Raw genomic sequence first — 25,946 nt, 5'->3', positions numbered from 1 at the left:
TTATGACTGTTTAAGTTCTGATTTTTTTTTTTACCTTAAAACGGTGACCTTTTTTTATAATTCTGAAATGTTTTCCTTTTTAATTCTGACATTTTTTCCCTAAAAATTATGAAATTTTTAAAACAATTTTGACGTTTTCCTCTAAATCCCTTTTTTCTTCAGACATAATTCTGAGATTTTCCCCGTTATAGTTGACAACTTTCCTTCATAATTCTGACATTTCTCTTGCAACTCTTGTGTTTTTTTCTCCTCATTCTGAAACTTTCCTCATAATAATGACATTTTATCTTTGAAATTCTGATATTTTCCTAATTATTCTGACATTTCTCTTATAATTCCAACATTTCTTGTCATAATTCTGACATTTATCTCATGATTCTGACATTTTTTTTCCCATACTTCTGAAATGTTTTCTCAATATTTTGACATTTTTTTCATTATTGTACATTTTTTTCCTCAGAATTCTGAAATTGTTGTCATATTTTCCTGACTTTTCTTCCTCATTGCTCCAACACTTTTTTTAAAAGATTTTTTTGTTTTGCAGTAGGAATCAAGACTTTTTAACAGATTGTGCAGATTTTTTTTTTTCTTAAAATTAAAAAAAAAATAAAAGTTGTGTTTAAAAGAAATCATTGGCTCTTAGCCTCTTCTGTGTTGTTAGGGTTTTACAGAGGAGTAAACTTTTATTTTTATAAATGCCTGAAAAGTTCTTACTGTGATCATCAGTGTCCGTTTATTTATTTACGGGCTGAGCCCCCCCCCAGGATCCTCCTCAGGGATGAAGATTAACATCGATTATGATGGTATTTCTTTTTCTGCTTGGCTCCTCATTCACAGTATAAATGCAGTCACTATCGTTTTAAGGACATTTAGACGTACACCTCATGTTTCATGAACAACTGCTGCGACTCTGGAGCTTGAGGTCCTTCACTGCCTGCCTTAGCTTTCAGGTAACCTGGTTGTATGTGCATGGTTGGATGATGTTTATCCTGATTCCCCTTTAATTCTTCTTAATGCTACACCCTCCTATGATTATTAGTTCGGCCCATGTAGTTGTAGCAACAGCTGCTTGTGGGAGGTGGACAGGGCCAGCCCCACACTGGCTCGGACAGTGACCCTTTCCACGCCTTCTTCATCCCATCAATGCCGTCTCCTCTCTCCTCCCAGCCACACTCACGCGGCCAGCAGACAAGGTAAGGTGTTTTTAAGACTTCATATAAAATCACGGATCAATAACCGGAACTCTAGCCTTTCCTTTTCACGTATCTGTGGAGTGAGCGCGCTTCTCTCCAAAGCGCGCGTCTCCGAGTGATCCAGCAGCGCGCGCGACTTTATTTCACAAAATCAAGTCGCTTCTTTAAATGAAAACGGCTCCACGAGCCAGCTGCGCGCGCTGTCACTCTGCACTCGTGTCTTCATATTCACTGACGAGCTTTCATGTCTCCAAACACTGGAGGATTTAAATAAGACGTGATAAAGAGACACGCTTGCGGGGAGCCCCCCCGTTACATTGAGCTGTATCCTTTGTGGAGTTGGACCTTTGATCCACTCTTTGCCTCGCCCAAGGCGTGGGGGAAATGCAGAGAAAGCTGTTTGTTTTCTCCCAGCTGCTTTGACTGCAGAAAACAGTCAGCACGTGCACATACGAGTGTTAAAGTTGTGACATTTCTCAATACTGGGGTTATTTAAATAAGATTAATTATGCAGGCTGGGGAAATCAGGCTGATTTGTGCTGTAAAAATGAGAATAATCCCTGCTCTGTGATCCTCGAACCGGACCAAAAGAGCCCAAAACTTGAGGTGAGTGCAGAGGAATGTTAGGCCAGGCATGGGAGAGGAAACACAAGAAGAGGAAGGTGTTTTTTTTTTTTTTTTAATTAAATATACAGAGAAATAAAGTAAAAATGTGAAGAATAATGTTGAGATGAATTGTTGAAATCAAGGTGTTAAACATATTCTTTAGATTTAATTTATTCTTGACACTTTAAGTTTTTTCCTTAAAATTCTGTCATTTTTTTTATAATTCTGACATTTTTCCTTTAAAATTCTGTTTTTCCCTTGAAATTCTGACATTTAAAAAAATAATTTCAAAATGTTTCTTCTTTGATTTTCTTCTTCCTATTTTTTTTTTTTTTTTTTTTTTTTTTAGAATTCAGAAGTTTTTCCTTAAAATTCTGAGATTTAAAAAAAAAATCTGACATTTTTTTCCCTTAAAATGCTAGTATTGTTAAAAAAAAAAAAGTTCTATCATTTTTTCCTTTATAGGTCTGACGTTTTTCCCATAACCATTCAGATAGTTTTCCGATAATTCAGACTTTTCTCCCTTAAATTTTGGCTAATTTTTTTTTAAAATTCTGACATTTTTTAATAATTCTGGCATTTTCCTTTAAAATTCTGACATTTTTCCCTTGAAGTTCTGACATTTTTCACAAAAATTTCAAATATTCTTTTTCTTTAACTTTTTTCTTTTTTTTCTATAATTCAGAAGTTTTTCCTTAAAATTCTGAGATAAAAAAATCTGACTTTTTTTCCCTTAAACCGCTGTTTAAAAAAAAAAAAAAAAAAGTTCTGTAATTTTTTCCTTTATAAGTCTGACATTTTTCCCCTTAAAATTCAGACATTTTTCTTATAATTTGACAGTTTTCTGATAATTCAGACAATTTTCCCTTAAATTTCTGCTAGTTTTTCCTTTAAAATTCAGTCACTTTAAAGGGGGTGAATATTTGTGGGATCACTTATTTTACCTTTCATATTTTTATTTCATCGGCATTACTTTGTAGAAATCTGTGTTCACATTGACATCAAAGAGTTTTTATAATGTATTTTTTGTCAAAAAAGCCAAATTCTATTAACCATGATTGATTTATGACATCAATAAAAGGTTGAAACATTCAAGGAAGTAAATATTTTTAAAGGCACGTAAGGTTTAGAGGGATTCACGGTTCACCACATTCTCTTTGTAGTCGCTTTTTTTGGCATAGGGCTGTGCAGTATTTTACGTTTGAATGCAGACATAATGTGGATCATCTGTTTGTGTTTATCTCTCCTCAGGACTCTCCATGGCGACGACCTCACCATGTGCGCACTTTGCCCTTCTTCTTTTTCTTTTAGTCCATTTCCTGGCTGCATCAACCATCGCTCAGGATGACCTTGTGATCAGTACAAAGCATGGGAAAGTTCAAGGGAAGTTGCTGTCAGTGCTTGGTGGTGAGGTTCGAGCATTTCTTGGAATTCCTTATGGAAAACCACCTCTGGATAAACTCAGATTCAAACCTCCGGAGCCTGCAGAAGGGTGGAACGGTGTGAGGGACTGTACCAAGTACCCAAACTCTTGTTTTCAGGTTCCAGATACGGCCTTCAAAGGTAAGATTCTTTCAAACTGATTGAGACAAACCAAAGAGACTCAAATGCATGACGTGCAGCTGGTTCGGTTCAGTCCCAAAGAGATTTCCAAGTCTAACCCTCAAATTCCACATACTCCGTCTTTGCAGTGATCCACATGCAAAGCTTACTTAAGAGCAATGCTTCTCAGCTTCTTCTAGCCTCAGAAACCACCACAACCCCCTTGATGAGAAATCCAGACCCTAATTTCTGGTATATTTGTCAATCAATGTGATTTATTTGATGAAAGAGCTGCTTTGTCCCCAGTTTGTCCAAATGTGACAGAACACAGAACCTGACTAAAGTAATGAACATAAGATATATAATCTAGTAATCTAATATATCCCAGAGTAATTCATTAAGATTTAGTGTTAAAGTCCAGGAGAGGAGCACTTGACTTCCCAAGAACAGCAGGAAGTTTACTTTACCAGAGAAAACTGTCAGAGGTTTCCTTAAAAAGCCATAGAGAAAGTTTTGGGCAGCTTCACAATGAACATTTCTGCGTAGTTCAGGGACAATTTCAGGAAAGCATTATTTTGGTTTCCTTTCTACTTGAAGGACAAACAAAGCCCAACTTTTTCTGGCACACATTTGAAAGCCACTTAAAACAGCTCTGCAACTAATTTATGTCCCAGACCCACCAGCTAAGAATCTGCTGTGGTTCCTCTCCAGTGCATGCCAGAAGCTCTGCCCTTATTTCATTCCCCATTGTGGTGTGCAAACAAAATATCTGCTTGCTCTCAAATCTTAAATTGGTTGTGCAAATTTCTTGAATTCATTCTTAAACCATTAGTAAACTGCCACTCTGATTTTTCAGGGAAACTTTCTCTGCACTTATAGGAAAAATATTCCTGCTCATGGATTTTTTTGATGAACCAACCAATACGAAACAGGTAGAGGGTGGACCAGTGATGGTTTCCCTGCCTGTTTTTGCTGTGTTGTTCTCAAGGAAACAATTGCCTTGATGTTACTAAGATAATCCCAACATTCTGTCACATGAACATACGTCATGAAAGTCACCAGCCCAAATCGCAATGGCACTGTCCACCTCATTCCTTCCTATGAACAAACCAACACCAGCCGGGACCCGATGCCGGTGGAGGCACAACATAGCATATGCCACCTTGCTACCTCAGCTAGCAGAGTGGTTTTCTGAGAGAATAGGCAGGGCCCGGGTTCCATCCAGAGAGGGCCAACTGGATGTGATCCATGTGCATACACTAACCCCCACCCTGCCTTCACGCCAGTGTCGTTCCACTGCAGACCTTTGCCTAGGGTTAGGGTTAGGGTTAGGCAGGGTGGTGGCTCTGGGTGTCAGCTGGGGTCTGGGATGTATCCAGAGCAGCCAGACTGGGTGTGACCCTCAGGCATACTAACCCCCCCATCCCCTCCTTCTAGCCAATTGCATTCCTCTTATAATGGTTCCCACCCAATGGTTTACTTTGTTACCAAAACATTTTTAATGGTTAAATTATTGACAATAAGTTGTGTCCTTAAAGCAGGGGTCCACCCTGTTACTCAGACAGTCCCACCCCTCCTCCTCCCTCCTGACCATTCCTCTAGTGGCATGACTCACAGAAATTAGCAGACATTTTTGGAGTGAAAACATCTGCAAGAAGCAGGATGAATATCACTCCTTAATAAATCTTTTTCCAGTGTTTTAGAATGGTTCACTGATGTGGTAAAGCATGACATGTCCGCTCTGTTACCCTTATTTATATTGGAAACTGATATTTTTTGTAATTTTCAAAAATATCACTAGTAAATACATTAAAAATCTTTCTCTGTGGTCACCATGTGCTAGCCTGTCGCTCATCACAGGCCTAGTAATGTCTGATGTTAGCTTAAAATGTCCCCCCGTTACTGTCCACCCTGTTACTATTTTGCATGGTAATAGAGTGGACACATGGTAACAGGGTGGACATAAGAGGGCAAGATGAATTAGTGTTTCCACCATGAATTCTTATTTACTACTGATTTATCATGGATTGTTTGTCAGTAACTTTAAAAAAAAAAGACTGATCAAAACAATATGAATCTATTTGTAAGGGAATGGTGTTGTCTGCTGCAGAAATGCAGGAAAAATGAGTCAAGCAAAGGTGATACAATTTTTATATCTGTGTAAGAGAAAGCCTAGAGTGATGCCATATGCACCTCGTGCTTATGTAATGTACATTTAGTGAATACAACGATGGATTAACAGACTTACTGTTCAGATTATTTTAAATATATGTTGGCAAGAAGCAGCATGTAGTAATGCTGTGAAACTAATCATTTACCTTAATTGTGCTCATGTATTAAAGGGATATCTTAAATTTTTAAGGCAGTAGTTCTCAACTTTTTCAGCCCATGACCCCCAAAATAAAGGTGCCAGAGACCGGGGGCCCCCACTGAACCTGGAGCTGGTTGAGCACAGCCATGCATATTTGAGAATAGTCATGTGCAGACAAGGCAGCCCATGTGGGGGTAAAGGGGAGAATTCGCTGGGATCCAGCCAAACCTAAGTTCAGTAAAATCATGGTCAATTGTAAAGTCAATATGTGATAACCATATTTGATATATAATCTGAATAATAACCAATCTTTTCAAAAAAATAGATATATTTTTTATTCATTTGCACTGTAGTAAATAGCCTTCTTAAAATTGCCAACCTCTTTTCTTAAAAAAAGCATATTTTTGAGGGGAAATGTATTGCTGTTCACTATTATGATGTCCACCCTGTTACCTGTGTGTTTTTGACATTAAATGAATAAAAAACAAGTATTATGCTTGGCTTTGTGAATACTGACATTGAATGAATGAAATTAATCAATCATTTAAAAATGGGGCCAAGTTTCATTGAAATTGTTTTCTATTCTTAAAGAAACGTGTTGAAATCACATTATGTTTTAATACAGAACATGTCTCTTTTCTAGATAACGCTTGTTTATGAATACTTTTTAAAAAAATGCATTTAAAGGGCAAGGTAAGGGACATTTCAGCTCTTAGGAAATGTAAATCATAAATAATTGTCATTTCAAAACCCTTACTAATAGAGATAAGAATGTCCTGTAACAGGGTGGACATTTGGCCCATGTCTTGTACCGACAATTGATCAAAATCATTACAGAATGATATCCTGAGCTTGACCAATATATTTTCCCTATAATTTAACAGGCCCTTCTCCAGATGAAATGATAAAATCGTTCAAAGTGTGACATTTTTTAAAATAAAGTTACCATGCTCAAATGGCACCGAATAGGAATGACCCAGCTGCTGGTGAAATACCACTGCTCTTGTTGTCTTTTCATTTACCTGGCGAGGTTGGTAGGTGACCCTTGACCCTGGCAGTGGCTAGTGGAGAATTTGGTCGTTTAGTTGGTATGCTGTTGTCATGTGTGTAAGTGTGTGTTACACAGGCAGCAATTTAGGTGTGTCAAATATAGAGCATGACCACAATTCATGCTCTCAAAATATTAAAATGCACTCTTGAGATTTGCAACAACAATGACTCCATAGACCAAAGTGTAACAGGCTACCGGAGGAGCCCATGTATGTACAGGTTTGAATACAGGATGCCTCTAAAGGTCAACATGCTCAGTTCAGGTAGGCATTTCAGAGAGGCTGGTCAGTTACATAACACCATAACTGCCACTTCATGAATGGCTGGAATGGTGACATTAATAAACATACCTTTTAACTGTAAGACATGTTAGACATGAACAGCAAGAATCTATGTTTGAGGTCTTTTTACGAGTTAAGTGATCACTTGTGTCTGCTCTTAACGCTCATAACCACACAAGTATAATTTGATATGGGTGAGTCCCACATCCAAGAAATGAAATGAGGTGGGGTTATGGATGCACGGCTATTAATAGACCCAGCCACCTGTTGGGGGTTGTGTTGGAGCCAGCTGAGCCCCTTGCCGGGCATGTGTACAGGGGAAACGCCCAAAACAAACTTTAAACATAGCCACGAGGAGACACACAGAGTTAGGCAGCGGTCGGTGTTAGGTAACTGTGTGAGAACGAAAAAATGAGGAACTATAGACTGCTGACAGCATCCACCTAAAGACTGTGGAGCATGTGGATGCCTTCTCCAGTGACACAAGTCACCATGTAACACGGTAACCTTTTAAACCTTAACACCGAGCCAGCAGCAAGGACAGAGAACACAGCTTTTTAAGACTTTGGCTATCATAAACAAGAAACAAAGACTTACTGATGTCACTGAATGTCTTAGTTAGTAATAATGTAGGTAATTGGACAACCGCAAATTCCCCCAAAAAGTTGGGATACTGTGTAAAATGTCAATAAATCAGAACATATTGAGTGTGAAATCTCATAAACCCATATTTTATTTACAATAGAACATAAACAACGTATAACATGTTGAAATTGAGACAACTTGCCATTTCATTAAAAAAAAAAAAAAAAAAAAAAAAAACATTAGCTTATTTTGATGGCAGCAACACATCTTTGAAAAGAAGGGACAGGGCCATGTCTACGACTGTGTAGCATCTACTCTTTTCTAACAACAGTCTGTAAACATCTACAGGAGTTAGGAGACCAGTTACTAGGGTTTTTAGAAAGGAATATTGTCCCATTCTGGTCTGATGTAAGATTGTAGCTGCTCAGCAAGCATGGGTCCTCTCTGATCCCAGTGTTTTCTATTTATGAAAGGTGTGTTGTCATGGATGCAGAATGTGGTTTAGCGTTGTCACGCTTAAATAGTCCAGGCCTTCCCTGAAGAAGACTATAACACCTCTCTCCACTTTTCAGCATTGATAGTTCCTTTCCAGATGTGTAAGCTGCCCACGTCATAGGCACTAATGCAACCCCATACCATCAGAAATGCAGGCTTTGAAACTATTCCAGGATGACAAGCTGGATGATCCCTCTCCGCTATAGTCTGCAGGACACAGTGCCAGTAGTATCTAAAAAGAATCCAAAGTTTTGATTCATCTGACCACTGAACAGTTTCCCATTTTGCCTCAATCCATTTTAAACGAGTTTTGACCCAGAGAAGACGACAGCGTTTCTGGATCGTGTTTACATAGGCTTCTTCTTAGCATGATACAGCTTTAACTTGCATTTGTGGATGGCACAATGAACCGTGTGGACAGACAATGATTACCTCCACCAAGGAGGTTATATGATTGGGTGGGTTTGTTAGTTTGTTAGTTTGTTAGTTAGCAACATAACTTTAAAAGTTATGGACAAATTTTGATGAAATTTTCAGGAAATATCAGAAATGGCATAAGGAAGAAATGATTAGATTTTGGGAGTGATCCGGATCACCGTCTGGATCCTGGAATTTTTTTAAAGGATTCTTTACTGTTGGGAGATAGGGCTAATGGCGGAGGTCTGCGTTGTTACCACTTTACACCAGGAGATGGCAGACATGAGTAACTTCACTCCCAGCAGCATTTTGGGTGTGTTTCTATTCAAAGCTTTGGAGTGTATAGAGTTTGAAAGACTAACACCCGGTCGAGGAGATGAGTCAGAGCATAACAGAGAGAAAGACAGCAAATCGTAGCAAGAATACTAATAATGCTGGGAGGAATAGAGGAATATTCACCCTCTGACATGAATTCCAGTCATCCAGTGAGACCATAGGTGAGACTGTCAATGCATCTGTTGGCACCGGCAGGCAATGCTTCCACCATGACAGTCCCCCCATAGCGAAGCCAATGCTTTGCCTCACCATGTTTCTGACCCACCGGGGAGGGAGTAGTCGGTGAATCCTGTGGTGGGGGCACATGGGGATGGATCCGGGAATTTTTTAAAGGATTCTTCACTATTGGGAGGTAGGGCTAATGGCGGAGGTCTGCGCTCTCCGAGTGCTTTTCTAGTTTCTGGAAGTGTTCCTGAGCCCATGCAGTGATTTCCAGTACAGAATCATTCCTGTTTTTACTGGAGAGCCACCTGAGGGCTCCAAGACCATCAGTATCCAGTACTGACATTCAGCCTTGTCCCTTGTTCACAGACATTTCTCCAGATCCTTGCAATTGTTTTCATACTGTAGATGGTGGGATATTCAAAATCTTCACCATTTTACATAGAGGAACATTTTTCTGAACTCCTTCCACAGTTTCTTAACACTGTTTTTGCAGATTGCACTTCTTTATTTTTTAGACTCTCTAAAATTCTCCTTTAAAACCAGTCATGTTACTGACCTTTTGCCAGTTGACCCAATTAGTTGTAAAAGGTTTCTCCAGTTGTTTTTCATTTGTACCACCTACTCTTCCAGCCTTTTGTTGCCCTGTCCCTACTTTTTTGAAATGTGTGTTGAAATCAAATTCAAACTGAGCTAATCATTTTCATGAAATGGTAAAATGTCTCAGTTTCAACATCTGATATGTTGTTCATGTTGTATTGTGAATAAGATATGGGCTTGTGAGATTTGACAACTGTTGCATTTTGTTTTAATTTCCATTTTTCATCATGCTTCAACTTTTTTGAAGTTAGGGTTTCATAATGCATGTTAGAACAATGTGAACTATTAGAAGGATTGCCTTGCTGCTGTATTTTCAACCTATGACATTTTATTTTTCTTTCGAGTGTCTTTGACAACAATATGTTAAAGAAATGTTTCTTAACATTTGTTTTCAGACACCCTAAAGCACAATAAGACACCTTCCTGTCAATGCCAGGCTGTTCTCTTAATTTTCTTCACGTCTCTACTGTTTTTCTTTCACTAGTATGTGTGTGAAACTGTTTTGACAGATTTGTGACATTTGTTCCAAACTGATCTATTTAACAAACTTATCTTTTATTTCAATAAAATCATAAACAGATGATCAAGTCTAACTATTTGAACCTCCATCTAGTTCTAATCTCAGAATAATTCTCTTAATGCAAAGTTTCCCCAATTTAATTTGGTTTAAGCACCAAATAGCTACTGTCAAGAATACAAAGTCAATTTCATCATTTCAGTCTTTATAAAAATATGACAAAGGGAATTTTGTGCCAAATTAGGACAATTCAATTCGTGTTTTTCCTTCATTCTTATTGATATAGCACAATTCATACAAATGTAAACTCAATGTGCTTTACAGAGGATAAAAAGATGCAAAACAAACAGACAGCAACAAAGATACACGATTGAGTCAAGAAAACAGAAATTTCAGGCAAAGTAATTAATGATCTTGGACACACCTTGCAACAATCTGTACAACATTTTGCATATACTACTGTTAGGATCTCCTGAAAGGAGCACCTATCCATGAACAAGTTTGCACACAAAGATAACCTCACAGCATTTTAAGGCCACTTTTGAAGGAACTAAGTGTTTAAGCAGATCTCAGGTCAGCAAGAAGTAAGAAGTAACATTTTGAAATCAGTTCTGTACTGAACAGGAAGCCAGTAAAGATGTTTGAGTACAAGTGTAATCTGTTCTCTTTTTTCTTGTCCTTGTAAGCATTCTGGCAGCAGCGTTTTGGATGAGCTGGAGCCTTCCAATTGATTTTTTAGGCAGTCCTGATAAAAGGGCATTGCAGTAATCTAACCTGCTGGATATAAATTCATGAACCAGCTTTTCAGAGTCTGATTGTGACATGGAGTACCTTAGTTTAAAAATGTTTTTTTAGGTGGTAGTGCTGTTTTTGTAATAGCTGTTATGTGATATTGGAAGTTTAGATTCGAATCAATGATGACACCTAGAGGGACGAGGGTCCATGCAGACCTTTGATGAATCTGCAAAGATCAGACTGATGCACAAATCATTCTCTGCTTACCTTCATCATGTGATCTTCCTCTTCAGGGTTCAAAGGCTCTGAGATGTGGAACCCAAACACCCCTCTGAGTGAGGACTGTCTCTACCTGAACGTGTGGACACCACGTTTCAACAAAACCCAGAGCTTGGCTCCCGTCCTGGTCTGGATCTATGGAGGCGGGTTTAACGGAGGGACGTCCTCTCTGGATCTTTATGACGGCCGCTTTCTGAGCAGATCTGAAGGTGTTGTTGTCGTATCCATGAATTACAGGTAAAGAATATGGCAGCGAATGACATGATAATAATGACTGTATACAGCCAATCATCGGCCTCCAAAAAAACCAATATGAACATCTATGATTAGGTTTCCATCATTATGCTGATGGTGAAAAAGGCATCTTGAGCACAGTAAAAGTCATAAAGGGATAAAATGTCTATAAGAAATGGTATCTTAGTATTATTTGGGTGTAGAATTTCAAAATTAGCTGCTGCTAATTCTCGGACATGACTCCTTTATGTTGTTTATCTTGGTAAAATCCCCCAAATACAGTATCTATAAAAAGTGTTCACCCCACTTGGGTGCTCTACCCATTTATTGACTGCAGTTTTACTCTTTATATAATATCTCTTCTTTGCGAAACTGCTCGAGCTCTGTCAGGTTGCACGGGGATCAGGCGTGAACCGCCCTTTCAAGTCCAGCCACAAATTCAGTGTTGGATCAAGGTCTGAGCTTTGACTAACCCACTCCAGAACATTCCCCTAGTTGTTTTTAAACCAAGTCTGTGTAGCTTTTGCTGTATGCTTCAGGTGATTGTCTTCCAGGAAAATAACTCTCCTCCTAAACCGTAGTTCTCTTGCAGACTAAGATTATTCTCTGGGATTTTTTAATATTTTATTCTGCCATCAAAATATATTTCATTTTTCCTTATTACAGTTATTTCACCCTCTATCTTTACAAGCCTTCCAGGGCCGGCTGATGAGAAGCATCCCCACAGCATGATGCTGCCACTACCGTGCTTCCCAGTGAGCATGGTGTGTTTGTGGTGATGTGCAACATAGCAACTTGGTTTAAAAGCACCATTTTGGCCTCATCAGACAGAAGAACTTTCTTCCATTTGACCATGGAGTCTCCCACATGCTTTTTGGAAAACTCTAGTCCAGATTGAATCTAAGTTTTCTTCAACAGTGTCTTTTTCTTTGCCATTGTCCCATAAAGCTTTGACTGGTGAAGAAATGAGCCAACAGTTGTCTGCAGAGTCTCTCCCATCTCAGCTGCAACCACTTGTTTCACCTTTCTTAGTTTTGTCAAATTGACATTACTTTGTAGAAATGTTTTCTTCACTTTGACATTAGAGAGCGTTTAATGTGGAAACTAAATCACAGAAAGCTTTTCTAGGTGGAGAAGAGTTTTTCTCTTCTCTTGACTGAGTTTAATTTACAAATTGCCTCCACTGATCGGGATGAACAGTGTTTTAACATGACAATAGCTCCCTGTCGAGCCCTCCTTATGTAGTTCCCTTCTCTGTGATGGGACATGCCTACTATATTAATTGTTTTGTTGCTCTGATTGGCCTGTAGTGAATTTGACAGACAGAACTTTTGTCCAATCACCATCCAAGAAATTATTGAAAGGTTATGCCCATCACAAACACAGTCAGTATGTCCCTTGCCATGGGTATCCGACCTTTGAAATGTTGTTCATCATCACACATCATCATTGGAATTTCCCCTTGTGGGACTAATAAAGGAATATCTTATCTTAAAAAAAAAACATTCAGTGGACACAGGCGTAAAGTAGAACAAAAAATGGTGTAAACAGGAAGTTTCCTATCAGTATTTATGAGGCTTTTATTCACAGCCACTTCCATATCAAAGGAAGTAACTGAAGGTCTAAATTATCTCTGGTCAAATTCTTCCTCTCCTCATCAGACTTGGAGCTCTAGGCTTCCTGTCTCTCCCTGACAACAAGAACATCCGTGGAAATGCGGGTCTGCTGGACCAGCGCCTGGCCCTCCAGTGGGTCGCCAATAACATCGCTGCTTTTTGGGGAGATGCTTCAAAGGTAAGCAGTTTGGGCCTTTTAGCCTAAAAACACATGACAGGATGAGTTTAAATGATTAGATCCAACAGTAAAACAAGACATAAGGTTGTATTGTTGGTTCCAGGTGACTCTCTTTGGGGAGAGTGCTGGGTCGGCATCGGTGGGCTACCAGCTGCTCTCACCGGGCAGCCAGGGACTCTTTCAGCGGGCAGTGATGCAGAGTGGCTCCCCTAATGCACCCTGGGCTTCAGTCAGTCAGGAGGTGGCCTGGCAGAGGTAAGACGTAAAAATTTAGCCAGTGATAACATAATTCACCTTTTTAACACTCATTGATCTCTGTGATGTGCCATGGGAGTCAAAAATGTAAATAACATAATTGTATATCTAAGGGTTAATGCCCGACGAGGGGTCCAATTATCAGGGATTAATGGACGACTTGGAGGCATGGAGGGCGGTTGCCTGCTTACACCATGGTCACTTGTCAACGAAAATAATTAATAAAACTACTAATTTATAATTTCATACGTTTTGTGATCAAAATAGAAAGTTTTACTAAAACAACAATTTCTTTCCCCTAGCAGTACCTGGGGTCTTGACTAATAACTGGAACAGCCATTCCCTTTGGGGTAAATAAAGTTGTCTGAATCTGAATCTGAATCTGAATCCAGTCCCATAACGTTCTTAGGGAATGTAAACGTTATTCAGAACTCCAGTAAATAGGACGGGAACCCAAAAACTAGTCCGCTCAGTGCACTTTCTGAATGGATTTATGAATGAAAAGACATGAAGACGAGTGAGACTGAGAGTCATCTGTGATCAGACTATAAACCTGTACGTTAACATGAACAGTCTCTGATAGAAAGCTTAGTTTTAGCAGACCATTGGATTCACCAAGACCATGGTATAAACAGTGATAAATGGACAATTTAAACACACAAAAACAAAAACTAATAAAAAACACTTGTTCTAACCAAGAGCCCCTAAACCTCATTACCAGGCTCAAGTTTTTAATCTCAGTATTTCTAAAACCTGACTCTCTGTAAATTACATTCTGCATTCAGCATTCAAGAATAGCTTTCCTTACATAAGAATCATAATAAAACTCAAATCAGCACCTAATAATCATGACAAAATTAAATTGGGACAAAAACATGTTCTGGGAACAAAAAAACTGTTCTAATAATCATGTTGCTTTGCTGTTAAATTTGACAAGGCAGATTCAATTCATGTCATAAATTTCAGTCAGAAAGATGCGACCAGTCAGCTGAAGATAACACAAGCCTGAGGCATAAATACACTTGGCAGAAGAGGTTAACTTTTATGTCAGCATCAAACTTTTACAGTAAAAGTCGCTTGATCTGATTGGACGGTCCTTATTCCCCCCATCCTCATCACTGTCCTCATGATTCTTCATCTTTGTGGCTGAAATGATCACACTGTTTTCCTTTTCTACAATATTGTGTACTTGACTGACAGAAGACGTTCAACTTGGTGAGCAGGGGTGCCCTCTGGAGGATTCTGGAGCTCTGCGAGATCCCACCTTTGATCATTCAGCTGATGCCTGTCCTATATTCAGGTCCAAAGAGTGCTATGATGTCTGGTGGCTCCACCTCTCACTTCTTCCCAGTTGAATCTGGGGTGAGGCAGGGGTGTGTCTTGGCCCTAGGCGCTTCACTACCTGTAAGGACTGGATAATGGGACAGATAACAGGGGCAGTAAACTGTGGACTGTCATTTGGCAATGTCCAGATCTGGACTTTGCTGATAATGCTGTGATCCTTGCAGAGACTGTAGATGCCCTCGTGGGGACCCTTAACTTGCTGAATGAGGAGGCTGAAATGTTGGGAATGCATGTCTCGTTGGCCAAAACAAAGGATGCACCCATCAGATCCGTGTCTGTGAATGGTGAGAAAGTGGAACTTGTAGAGCAATTCGCCTACCTTGGCTGCCTAATCCAATGATCTGCTGACTTTGAGGCTGAGATCAATCTCTGACTAGTGCATAGGGGGATAGGTTTGCCTAGCAAGACAGTGTGGCGTTCCCTGTATCCGAGCATGTGGGTGAAAGTCCGAGTCTTTCGGCCCTTGTTCCTTCCAGTCTTACTAGACTCTTGAGAGGCTTGGATGTCGACTGGTGGCCAGAGGCGCCTGGACTCCTTTGTGACAACTTCTCTTCAGCACACCTACCGTATGAGTGTCACTGGCAAGACCTTATGTCTATTGCTAACATGCTAAGGAGAGTGTGGATGGGTAGGGTCAGCTGCCTGATATGGGAACAGCATACTGGCGGTGAGCTGGGGATGACCGTGTGCGTTGTGAAAGGGGTATCCCTGGAGAGATGAGGCATGGGCCTGGTTAAGACCTGGAGGCAAGGACACAGGAATGAGTTGAACAATGAGGGGGACACATATTGGAAACCTGAAAGATCTGTAAATAGTTTGAGCAGAAATATGTCATAAATTAAATACACCGCAAAACATTCACAAAATGCTATGTGATCTTTTACTCTTTTCTTCTGTTTTCAAATGTTTCTTGGAAAAATAGTGCTGTGCACACCTGTATAAATGCATGTATAATATCTGTATGTACAGTGCTAAACAAATTTATTAGACCACCACTCAAAGTAAGGTTTATGCCACAGCTGCCCTAAATTAACAGCATTGGTAATTACCCAAATCATTTTTTATGTTTCTGCAATGGTTAATACACCAATATGTAGAAGCTCTTTAACCCAAATGGTATTTTTAATGTTAAAAAAATATTATTATTGTTTTCGTCCATGAATTTTCAAATGTACTGATTTACAAAAAACTGAAAAAATAGTAAAGCCCATTATTATTTCTTGATTAATATGTCAAATTATAGTTATTTACGTGCATTCCTGAACAGAAAAATGAGTTTTAGTGGTTGAATGTTATGCTTCATTCATTTCTGACTTCTCAGAGAAGCCCAGTGAGCCAGCTCAGATTTGGGTGAATTCAGTTTGAAATTCCTGATTCCTGTTCAAAATGGTAAAACGTGGAGAGCTGACTGAAAATGTCAGTCTGCATTAAAGCACTTCATGATGCTGGATGGTCTCTGAGACAAATATGACAGGTGGTCTAATACATTTGTTAAGCACTGTATATGTGGGCAAACCACCCAGAAAAACCACTTCTCCCTCTTCCTCTTGAACAAAATGGCTTGAGTCTTTAATTGAAGCATAATGATTATGTCTCTCCAGGGCTGTAAGCTTACTTTATCAGGTGGCAGCACTGGTACTAGCAAGCTAAATATTTCAGTAGCATGCACAGAACTCTGAACATCCTAAAAAAAGCCACAAATGTCACACAATGCCACGGGACTGCACTCACTACAAGCAAGCAATTCCATTTTTCCACTTTTTTGTGAACTCCTGCAAAATATCTACAGTTATATGTTACTCTTTCTTACTTGTTGGTCTGCTCTTGTCTCTCCCTCACTTTGACTCCCTGCCTCAAGCCCTTGATGTCCCTGCATGGCATTAATGTATTTACAAGACAACACCACATATAATAATGTAGAGCATCAGCATTTGACCTGCAAAAGCTAAAAAAGTATCTGTTAAGGTTTTGTCATACAGAATGAAGACTTTTAATTGATTTGCAGATGTATATAGGCTCATACACTGTCAGCTCTGTTTACAGCATAACTTTACCCTTACAGTAAAAGTTTTCACTAATTTATTTTAATCCTCGGCTCAAGCCCTGTGCCATCCTCTACTTTTACTGTTTCCTACTTGCTGCTGCATTCCTGCTCCTAACCATACAAAATGGCTTCAGAGATGCACGTCTAAGATACAGCTACTGAGCAGAAAGGTGGCCCATTTTAAAACTAAACAGGAAAAAATCCACTTACGTGTCACTATGGAGTAGCATTTCACCGTATAAATGTGAAGAACACTATAGTGGGGTGTTGTAGTGCAGTTGATAACCTAATCATAACCTAACCCAAACCCTCATAGTACTGTGGAAATAATGAAATAATCATTGAAAAGTGATCTTCAAAAAATCAACTTGACATCAGTCCTCACCTGTTCTCCTTTCTGAATCTATTATAATCAATAAAATGATTTTTAAACCTTACCTCACACCCTGAAGCTCCATCTGCCTCTCCTGTCTCTTCCTTGAATGTATGACAGTTCCTCTCATGATAAAATTGTTTATGTTTAAAAAGTATTAATGGGCTAATACATATTTCAGTAATCAGTTTAAGACCTCACCTGAGCTTCCTCAGTCTCTCCACCTTTCACTGCTTCAACTGCCTCACTACCCTGTACAATCATTCTCCTGATTAGACATTATTGCCCATATATCTAATATAATGTCATACATGTTGATAAATGGTCGAGTATGATTAGGTGTTGTCCTTGTTGTACTGAAATGAGATGACAAAATATTTTGGCTAGTGTTGACATTACTTGGGACCACTGACAAAGTTAGCAGTTAAATAATGGACAAGTGACCAGCCCAGGATTAATATGACTTAACTAAGAAGATATAGTTTCTAAATATGAATGTGAACTAACATGACATTATAAACAAGCCATAATCTTGACAAAGTTCCCTACAGACCGTTTTACCTCCTCCAAAAGGATTTCTGTCAGAAGAGAGCCTCCTGTCTGCTGCTGTCTCCCGCCTCCCAAACACTCTCAGAGCGGTGAGGGAGGAGGCGGGCCAGTGACAGGACGCTGTGTTGCGCTTTCAAAACAAAAGCACGTGATTTAAAAATTTCAAAATGAAATATTTTTCTTCTCCGGAAAATAATTTTTGGGTGGGACAAATGCGTCTGTCTCCAATATTTGGGGGGACACATCCCACCCATGCCCCCAAGTTCCTACACCTATGCCTGGAGGATAACCATCAGGAGGTCAGAGCAGTACAGGACCATATGCTCCCATACCTGACCTGACCTGATATACTCGTCCTTATTTCTGATCGTTAATAAAACAAAGTGGTACATTATCAGCTAAGAATTATACTGTTACTGATGTAATACTTCAAAAACAATGAGGGCAATGGCGCATACTCAAGAATCAGACTTACTCTGATGGGAACCACCAGACTGATCTCTCAGTGATTTCTGTTTCTTCTCTGCATCCATATTCAGGTCTTTGCGGCTCGGCTCCTTGGTTGGTTGTTCCACCTCTGATACAGTCCATCTGGAAGCTTGTCTGCAGAAGGCTGACCCCAGGACTTTGACATCTAAGAGTTACGACGTTTTCACCAAGGCGAGACACATTAACTTACCTTTTGTCCCTGTTGTGGATGGGGACTTCCTACCAGATAAACCTGAAGTAAGTACCTTTCTGTAAGTGGGAGTGGAGACTAAAGGTCTTTCCTTGGGGTCTGTTCTCTTCTTCCTAAAACTGCTCAGTTTTTGAAAGGAAATACACTTTGAACTTTGGGATGAAGGAAACACTTCCAGGGCTGAAGGTTAACTTTTTTTGCACTGGTGCTACAGAGGTTGATAGTCTTGTAGCATAGGACAAGAAACTTGTAGCAAAATATATGAATCAAAGAATACTTAATATTATTATACTGCAAGGAACAGCTTAAATAACAGCTTTGCTTCTTTGGCTGACAAAGTAAACAGCCATTGGGTGGTCAATCAGATTACGTCAGGGCCATGTCACACCTGGTCAGAGTGACGCTCTGTGTAGGAAATAAGTGATATACTGGTGGCTCATCAAACATTTAGACTACCAAAAAAAGCAAACTGCAGGAAGTGGTCACACTTTATGGGAGTGTTCCTGGTTGACGATAATTAGAGTGATATGACTTGGAAGTTAGACCTTGAGACGGAGACATCCAAACAAAGTGAGAGACCTGTTTTGTTAAAATCTTAATGATTATGGCTTACAGTACATAAAAATCTAAAATCCTCTATCTTAAAATATTAGAATATGGTGGAAAAGTTCGATTTGCAAAGGATTCCTGGGCCTTCATTCGCTAACTCTGGTTCAGTGCACACAACCACAATCATGGGGAAGACTGCTGACTTGACAAATGACCAGAAGACAATCATTGACAAGGAGGGTAAGCCACAGAAAGTCACTGCTAAAAGGGCAAACTATTCTCAGAGGCTGTATCAAAGCAGATTCATGGAAAGTTGACTGGAAGAGAAAAGAGTGGGGAAGAAAAGCCACACAAGCAACAGGGAAGAGCTCAGCCTTCAGAGGATTGTCAAACAAAGCAGATTCAAGAACTCAGGAGAGCTTCACACAGAGTGGACTCTGGCTGGAGTCAGTGGATCAAGAGCCACCACACACTGGGTCCAGGAAATGGACTAAAACAACGTCATCAGCGTCTCACCTTAGCTAAAGAGAAAAAGACCCGGGCCTTTGCTCAGAGGTCTAAAGACCTGTTTTCAGATAAATGTGCATGTTGTAAATCAAGGTCCCAGAGTCTGGAGGAAGATCAGGGAGACCCAGAATCCAAGGTGCTTGAAGTCCAGTGTTTTCATTTTCCACAGTCAGTGATGATTTGGGGTGCCATATCATTTGCTGCTGTTGGTCCACTGGTCTTCATCAAGTCCAGAGTCAATGCTGTCAGCCATCTACCAGGAGATTTTAGAGACCTTCATACTTGTACCTGCTGAGAAGTTTTATGGAGATACTGATTTCCTTCTTCAGCAGGACTTGGCACCAGACCGTTGTGAAGCCAAAACTACCAGAAACTGGTTTTCTAACCATGGCGTTACTCTGTTTGATTGGCCAGTCGACTGGTCGTACCTGAACGCCACAGAGAATCTCTGTGGAAATGTCAAGAGTAAGATAAGAGACACCAGAGTCAACAATGCACACAGGCTGAGCGCTGCTTGGGCTTAACATCTCAGCAGTGACTGATAGTCTCCACGACACGTCGCATAGATGCAGTTATTTCAACCAACCAATTACCAGGTGCATAAATGAGCATCATTTTCCAGAGGGTCAGCATTCTTGTTTTATAAATCCTTTTTTGGACTGATGTTTGGTTATTTCTAATGTTTAGAGAAAGCAGGTTTTTTTCTGGGAGCTGATATCATTAATTATTAAGATTAAAACAAAAACTTGAAATATTTCACTTTGCATGAAATGAATCTAGAATATATAGATGTTTCACATGAATTAAATCTCAGAACTTTAAAGTGATATTCTTATTTTTTGTGATGCACCTGATATGTTGCACTATGTAGCCATGAATGAAACATTTTTTATTATAGTGTATGTTTGAGCCAACATTGTCATTGGCAAATGTTTAACCAAAAGAAAAACAAAACAAAAAAAACAAAATAGTCAAGTGTACCTGTCTGTTGTGTTACATAGCCTAGCATCCAGAGTGCCTTTACCAAGTACTTACATAGCCAAATCTACAACGTAAATATGGAAATTCCCCTTTAGAGACCATACTATGCCTATAAAGTAGACATTAATGATACTTAAGCTCTGTCCAACTTCTGGTTTTCTTCTACAGGTGTTGCTAAACTCCGGAAAGCTCTCTAACAAAGAGGTGATGTTTGGCCTGACCAAGAACGAAGGTACCTACTTCTTGATGTATGGCATGCCTGGTTTTAGTCTCAAAGACAATAGCCTCATCTCCAGGAAAGACTTTCTGGATGGAGTTACCCTTAGTATGGCTGATTCAAGTGACATTGCAAAAGAGGCGGCCATTTCTTATTACACACAGTGGACCGATGTGGATAATGGGAGGATAAATCGAGACTCTCTGGGTGGACTGGTTGGAGACCAGATGTTCTGTCCGCTCCTGGAGTTCGCTTACAGGTAAACATCTACTGTCCGATCATTGACATGGTCTGAGAGAATGCTGAATCAACACTTCAAGTTGATGTTAAAATCTCACCAAAGAGCAAAGTTGGAGGGCTTCAAAGCAAACAAAGATGGCATGATGTAAACCCTAACACGGTAGGAACAACATCAAAATAATCAAATTGACACATTCCAGAATCACTGAGACAAATATCATAAAACCTAGAATATAAGTCACTCCGTATAAAAGCTGCAGTCTTTTTTTTTAAATATCCCAAACGTGTAAAAGGTTTAAACTGTCCGTTGTTCAGCCAAGTTCACATTGTGTGGTTTCTGTGCAGCTCTGCTGCTCTTTTTATCTGTTTTGACCATACAGAGTTTGCTCATCTACTAGCTAAAATACGGTAGTTGCCCTTACTGAGGAGTATCTTCAGTCAAAGCAGTGTTTCACATTTATTTACACAGTATACGCCCCTATCATTTCAATGCATAGCTATGATATGATGAGGGGGAAAAGCTGTTAAAAAGTTAAGTCCATCTTTGTCCATGTGGTTTGTCTCATTATGGATTTCAGGACTTTATGAGCTGTGAAGCTGAAGCAGCAATACAATACTCAGTGAATGTGGATGATTAGACCTCAACAGTGTGGTTCTGGAAGCAAAAATCTCATTCATTTTCTCCACAGTGAATTTGATCATCAGCCAAGTCTGACCACATGCTGCCTAAGAGTGAAGTAATGGTAGCTACAGTATATGCTTCTGAAGAAAAAAGTTCATGAGATATTAACCTATTTTTGATGAAGACATTGTCAATTATGCCAAGAAAACCCCAATACCTACAATCCTTAAGTGTCACAGTGACCCCTCTGATTGGGTCTCCAGTAACCATGGTTATGTATTTTTAACTGTTGATGACAACAATACATGCTGTTGTTATATGAAGCAATACATATGCAAACTATGACATGTTATACTGCTTAATAAAAGTATTCACCCCCAAGTCAATCAAGGCTGAAAATGCTTCTAGTCAGTATTCTTGGCTACCATTACACCATGAACACAAAAGAACAGCCCAAGCAGCTCAGAGAAAAGGTTAATAAAACGTATAAGTCAGAGGATGGATACAAAAACAATTCCAAGGCACAATTAAATCTACCATTAAGAAAGAAGCCACAGTGGATTGTAGGATATGTAGTCCCTTCATACTCATGAAGACGTAAATACACAGGTCATGAGTAGTCAGGTAGCTGGTTAGCCTGACTCATGCCTTAAAACTATCGTAGGTTGGATTCTATGAAATTTCTTCGGGGCGTTTTGCTGTCGAGTTTTACTTCTGGAACCAGAGCAGCCAAAAAAAGTATGTGGGCACTGTTGAGCTGAATTTTCTACCATGTTATGTCTTGTGCAGTGTGTCAGTGGCAGCTGCATGCACACATGGTAAGGAAGCCGCAATGTTGTTTTAAGCTGCAACCAACATCTTAGAAGAAATAAAAATGGTATTAAAATGTGGATTATACATTGGAATTCAATGTTATCATTTGCAGCGAACCTTGAATGTGTCACACCCTCACAAAATCTGCAAATCTGGTCAAAACATGAAAAAGATACAGCAACAAAACTACAGTTTTCAAATGCAGTTTCCTCATATAGCAGTCCTAGATCTAAAATCCATCATTTCTCTCCATGTATGCATGTTTAAGAGTTGCACAGGCCTTAAAAGCTGTTGGAAATATCCGTGGATAATATACGAGTAGTCATTATTGGTGAATGTTAACATCAAAATGAAAAACTCTACAGTTTTAGTTTTAGTTTTATTTTATTATTATTTCATCGTGCCATACACCAAAAGAGGTGCCCAGCCCTCACGGGCTTACAAGACACTGAAATACCAAACAAATAAGAGCAATCAAGCAAAGATGAGAGCAACTCATCACAGTACATATCAGACAGGAACAGATCAAGTGTTAACAAAATGTTGCTCATTTGCAATTAGACTTTACACTTGTTATTAGACAGCAGCTTTAGTCAAATATAAAGTGTCCTCTTACGCTGTTGAAAAGCATTCAGCACAAATTGTGCAAGTTGAAACACTTTGTGAGTAAACAAAAATTTGAGTCTTTCTTCATCAGACATAGAAAACAAATCAGGACACTCTGCAGAGATTTTACAGAAAAGCTGACATCTTAGGTTGTGATACAGAGGACAACAGAATAAAAAGTGCATTTCATTTTCAACTTCACCCAAATCACACAACACACACATTCGCTCTTCCTCAGGAACAGCATGGAAGCGACCTGTTTCCAGGGCAAGAGGAAGAATGCCACATCTGAGCTGAGCACAGACTGATCTCTGAGCCCTGGTTAGGTTTAGAGTGACATAAAGCTCTGGACTGTAAACTCTTTTAACCAGATTATAAGTTCTTAATTTAGGTTTACATAAAACTTCCTCAGCCCAATTTTGTTTATACTTCTCAAAAAGTATTGATTTGATTTGTTTGACATGACACCTTAATTTATTCCTATATATATATTGGAGACCAGCCTTATCAAATATTTTTGCTACTTCTCTTGCCCAGGTGTAACTATTGGATATGTCCCAATTGAATATTTGTTTAGTCAGTCTGCTATCTGGCATATTGATCAATCTGTTCCATAGCCACACCATGTCACCCATATGTCTCACTGCACAAGGTTCCCAACCCATATCACCACTGAATGCAAGTTTTTGGGCATTTGTACCTTTAAATCTATTACTTTTTTCTTCATAAAAACATGCCGACAAAAGCTTAGCAGCATCTTCATGAAATCAAAGGCTAACTTTCCTGCACCCCAAAAACATGACGAAGGCTCAGATATAAATAATTGATATTTAACTACATACCTTTATTTTATTTTCTAGGTACTCACAACGGGGTGGAAAGAGTTTCCTCTATTCATTTGACCACCGGTCATCCGTAAATCCTTGGCCGGAGTGGATGGGGGTCATGCATGGCGACGAGATTGAATTTGTCTTTGGGATGCCTCTGAATGCATCCCTGGGATACACAAAGGATGAGGTGAACATGACCAAGAAGTTTATGAAACACTGGGCCAACTTTGCAAGGACTGGGTGAGTATAATCAGATGTGTGATCAGACAGCTGGTGCTGAGCAAAGATCCTTGAGACGGTGATGAGATGTCTTGATTGGGTTTTCTTTTTGTCAGAAACCCAAGCATTGATGGAGCTTTGTGGCCCACATTTAGCCCTGAACAGCAACAATATGTGACTCTGAACTCCCACCAACCAGAACAAAGGAGTATGATGAAGGCTGATGAGTGCCACCTGTGGAACAAGCTGATTCCTAAGATACAGAAAGTCTCAGGTTAGTAACCAACAAGCACACATCTCTGAGAGCGTAATATCATCATCAAACTTTAACGGTAATTACTTAAAATCTGCCCTTTCTCCACAGATGATCTACTGGCGTGTGTCAGAGCCAGCGGGATCACCGTCTGCTGTAACTACATGTTCCTGCTCTTTATATTAGCCTTGGGTTTCACATGTTTTTAGAAGGAAAAGATGTGTCCAGACCTGGCCTGAGTCCATTCAGTTTAACAGTTTACATTAACGTAAACTGTACAGTACACAATTACAGTAGATGGGAAGAATGTCCAATGTTTTATTTGCATGCAGAAAATTGTTAAGACTGTTTTAAGTTTGTGCTTTAGTGGAGGAATTTTTCACTATAGGCAGCGTTTTCTTTTTATTTAACGATACCATTAATCCGAGGTAAAATGACATGATCATTGTTTCTGTCATGATGGTTGGATTTGGCAATCACAGAACCAAACATTTTGGCTGAATCCCAATTCTCCCCTTAACCCTCAATCTTACCCTCAAGCTCAACCCTCAGTCTTAACTCGCCCCTCATAACCAAGTGTAAGGACCATCTCGTGACTTAGAAATGGGAAACCTTTTAATAGCAGTTATGATTTCAGACTGTAGAGGGCAGTAATGTACCAAAACTCTGTAGCCTATCTATTCAGAGGAAGAAGAAGAAGAAGAAGAAAGAGAACGTGTTAATATTCAGTCAAATAACATGGATAAACACCACAACCATGGACATATTCAGCTGAAAGTCACCGTATAACACGGCCATTAGCTAACACCAAACACCAGTCTTAATTCGTAGGTTTGTCCGCGACGGCACAGTTACGGCTTACAATTGTAAAAATTAAAGTAAATGTTACACTACAAAAAGGCAAATAATCCATAAAGTCAAACTCACCCCTCAAGTCTCATGAGAATTGGGACAGCCCTTGTACTTCCTGGGAATGTGCATTTTGAGACTGAGGGTTAAGATTGAGGGTTAAGGGGAGAATTGGCATTCCGCCTCAAGCCCTGATTTCACCGACACACGTGCCAGACTACCAAAAGATCATCATGACTGACGTGATGACAGTGAACTAACATAATTTTACTGCACTTTGTCTATCCAAACTATATCATAAAGGATACACTAACTTGATGCTAATGCTAACAACAGCTACTTTGCGGGTTTGAGAAGTGCACCCACTATTCCTCGCCAACATTACTCTTGTTTTCTGTCGATCATGGTCGCCCCCACATTATAAGGATCGGGATGTGTCTGCAAGAGCCTGAGAAAGTTCTCGAGGGCAAAAATAAATAAATAAATAAATAAATAAAAAAATTAAACATTCTGAACTTTTTGTCAGGGGCAGTGTTAATTTTGTCGACTAAAACTATGACTAAAACTATTTGTCAACAGCCTTTTTTCCATGACAAAACTACACTAAAACTAACAAAAATAGATCTGTGATGACTAAAACTAACAAAAACTAAGTTTAGTTTTTGTCAAGATGACTAAAACTAGAGTAAACTGTAATTTAGTTTCCGTCAGACATTCAAAATCTTTGATATTTCTCCACTGTGGATAAATCTGTCAAAAAACAATGCATCTGTATCTATTCTGCCTCTCAGTCTTAGAAAGCAGGGACCCCAGGTTTGGCAGAGTGCATAAAACATACTACCATGGTTTTGTACCAGATTTAGCCAAGAAAGTAATTGC

General features: G+C 39.4%; 1 protein-coding gene across 1 annotated transcript; it reads left to right on the top strand.

The window, feature by feature from the left end:
- Positions 1 to 1,069: 1,069 nt before the first annotated feature.
- On the top strand, positions 1,070 to 25,657 carry LOC121526566 (acetylcholinesterase-like). The gene is made up of 10 exons (XM_041813216.1): positions 1,070 to 1,193; positions 3,051 to 3,362; positions 11,124 to 11,346; positions 13,005 to 13,137; positions 13,241 to 13,392; positions 18,242 to 18,428; positions 20,587 to 20,894; positions 23,777 to 23,986; positions 24,082 to 24,239; positions 24,330 to 25,657. The coding sequence occupies exons 2-10, from the start codon at positions 3,059 to 3,061 to the stop codon at positions 24,425 to 24,427; spliced, it is 1,773 nt and encodes a 590-aa protein (XP_041669150.1). The 5' UTR covers positions 1,070 to 1,193; positions 3,051 to 3,058; the 3' UTR covers positions 24,428 to 25,657.
- Positions 25,658 to 25,946: the final 289 nt, after the last annotated feature.

The sequence above is a fragment of the Cheilinus undulatus genome, linkage group 2, assembly GCF_018320785.1.
Source record: "Cheilinus undulatus linkage group 2, ASM1832078v1, whole genome shotgun sequence".
Lineage (NCBI taxonomy): Eukaryota > Metazoa > Chordata > Actinopteri > Labriformes > Labridae > Cheilinus > Cheilinus undulatus.
This window is presented reverse-complemented; position numbering and strand designations above follow the sequence as displayed.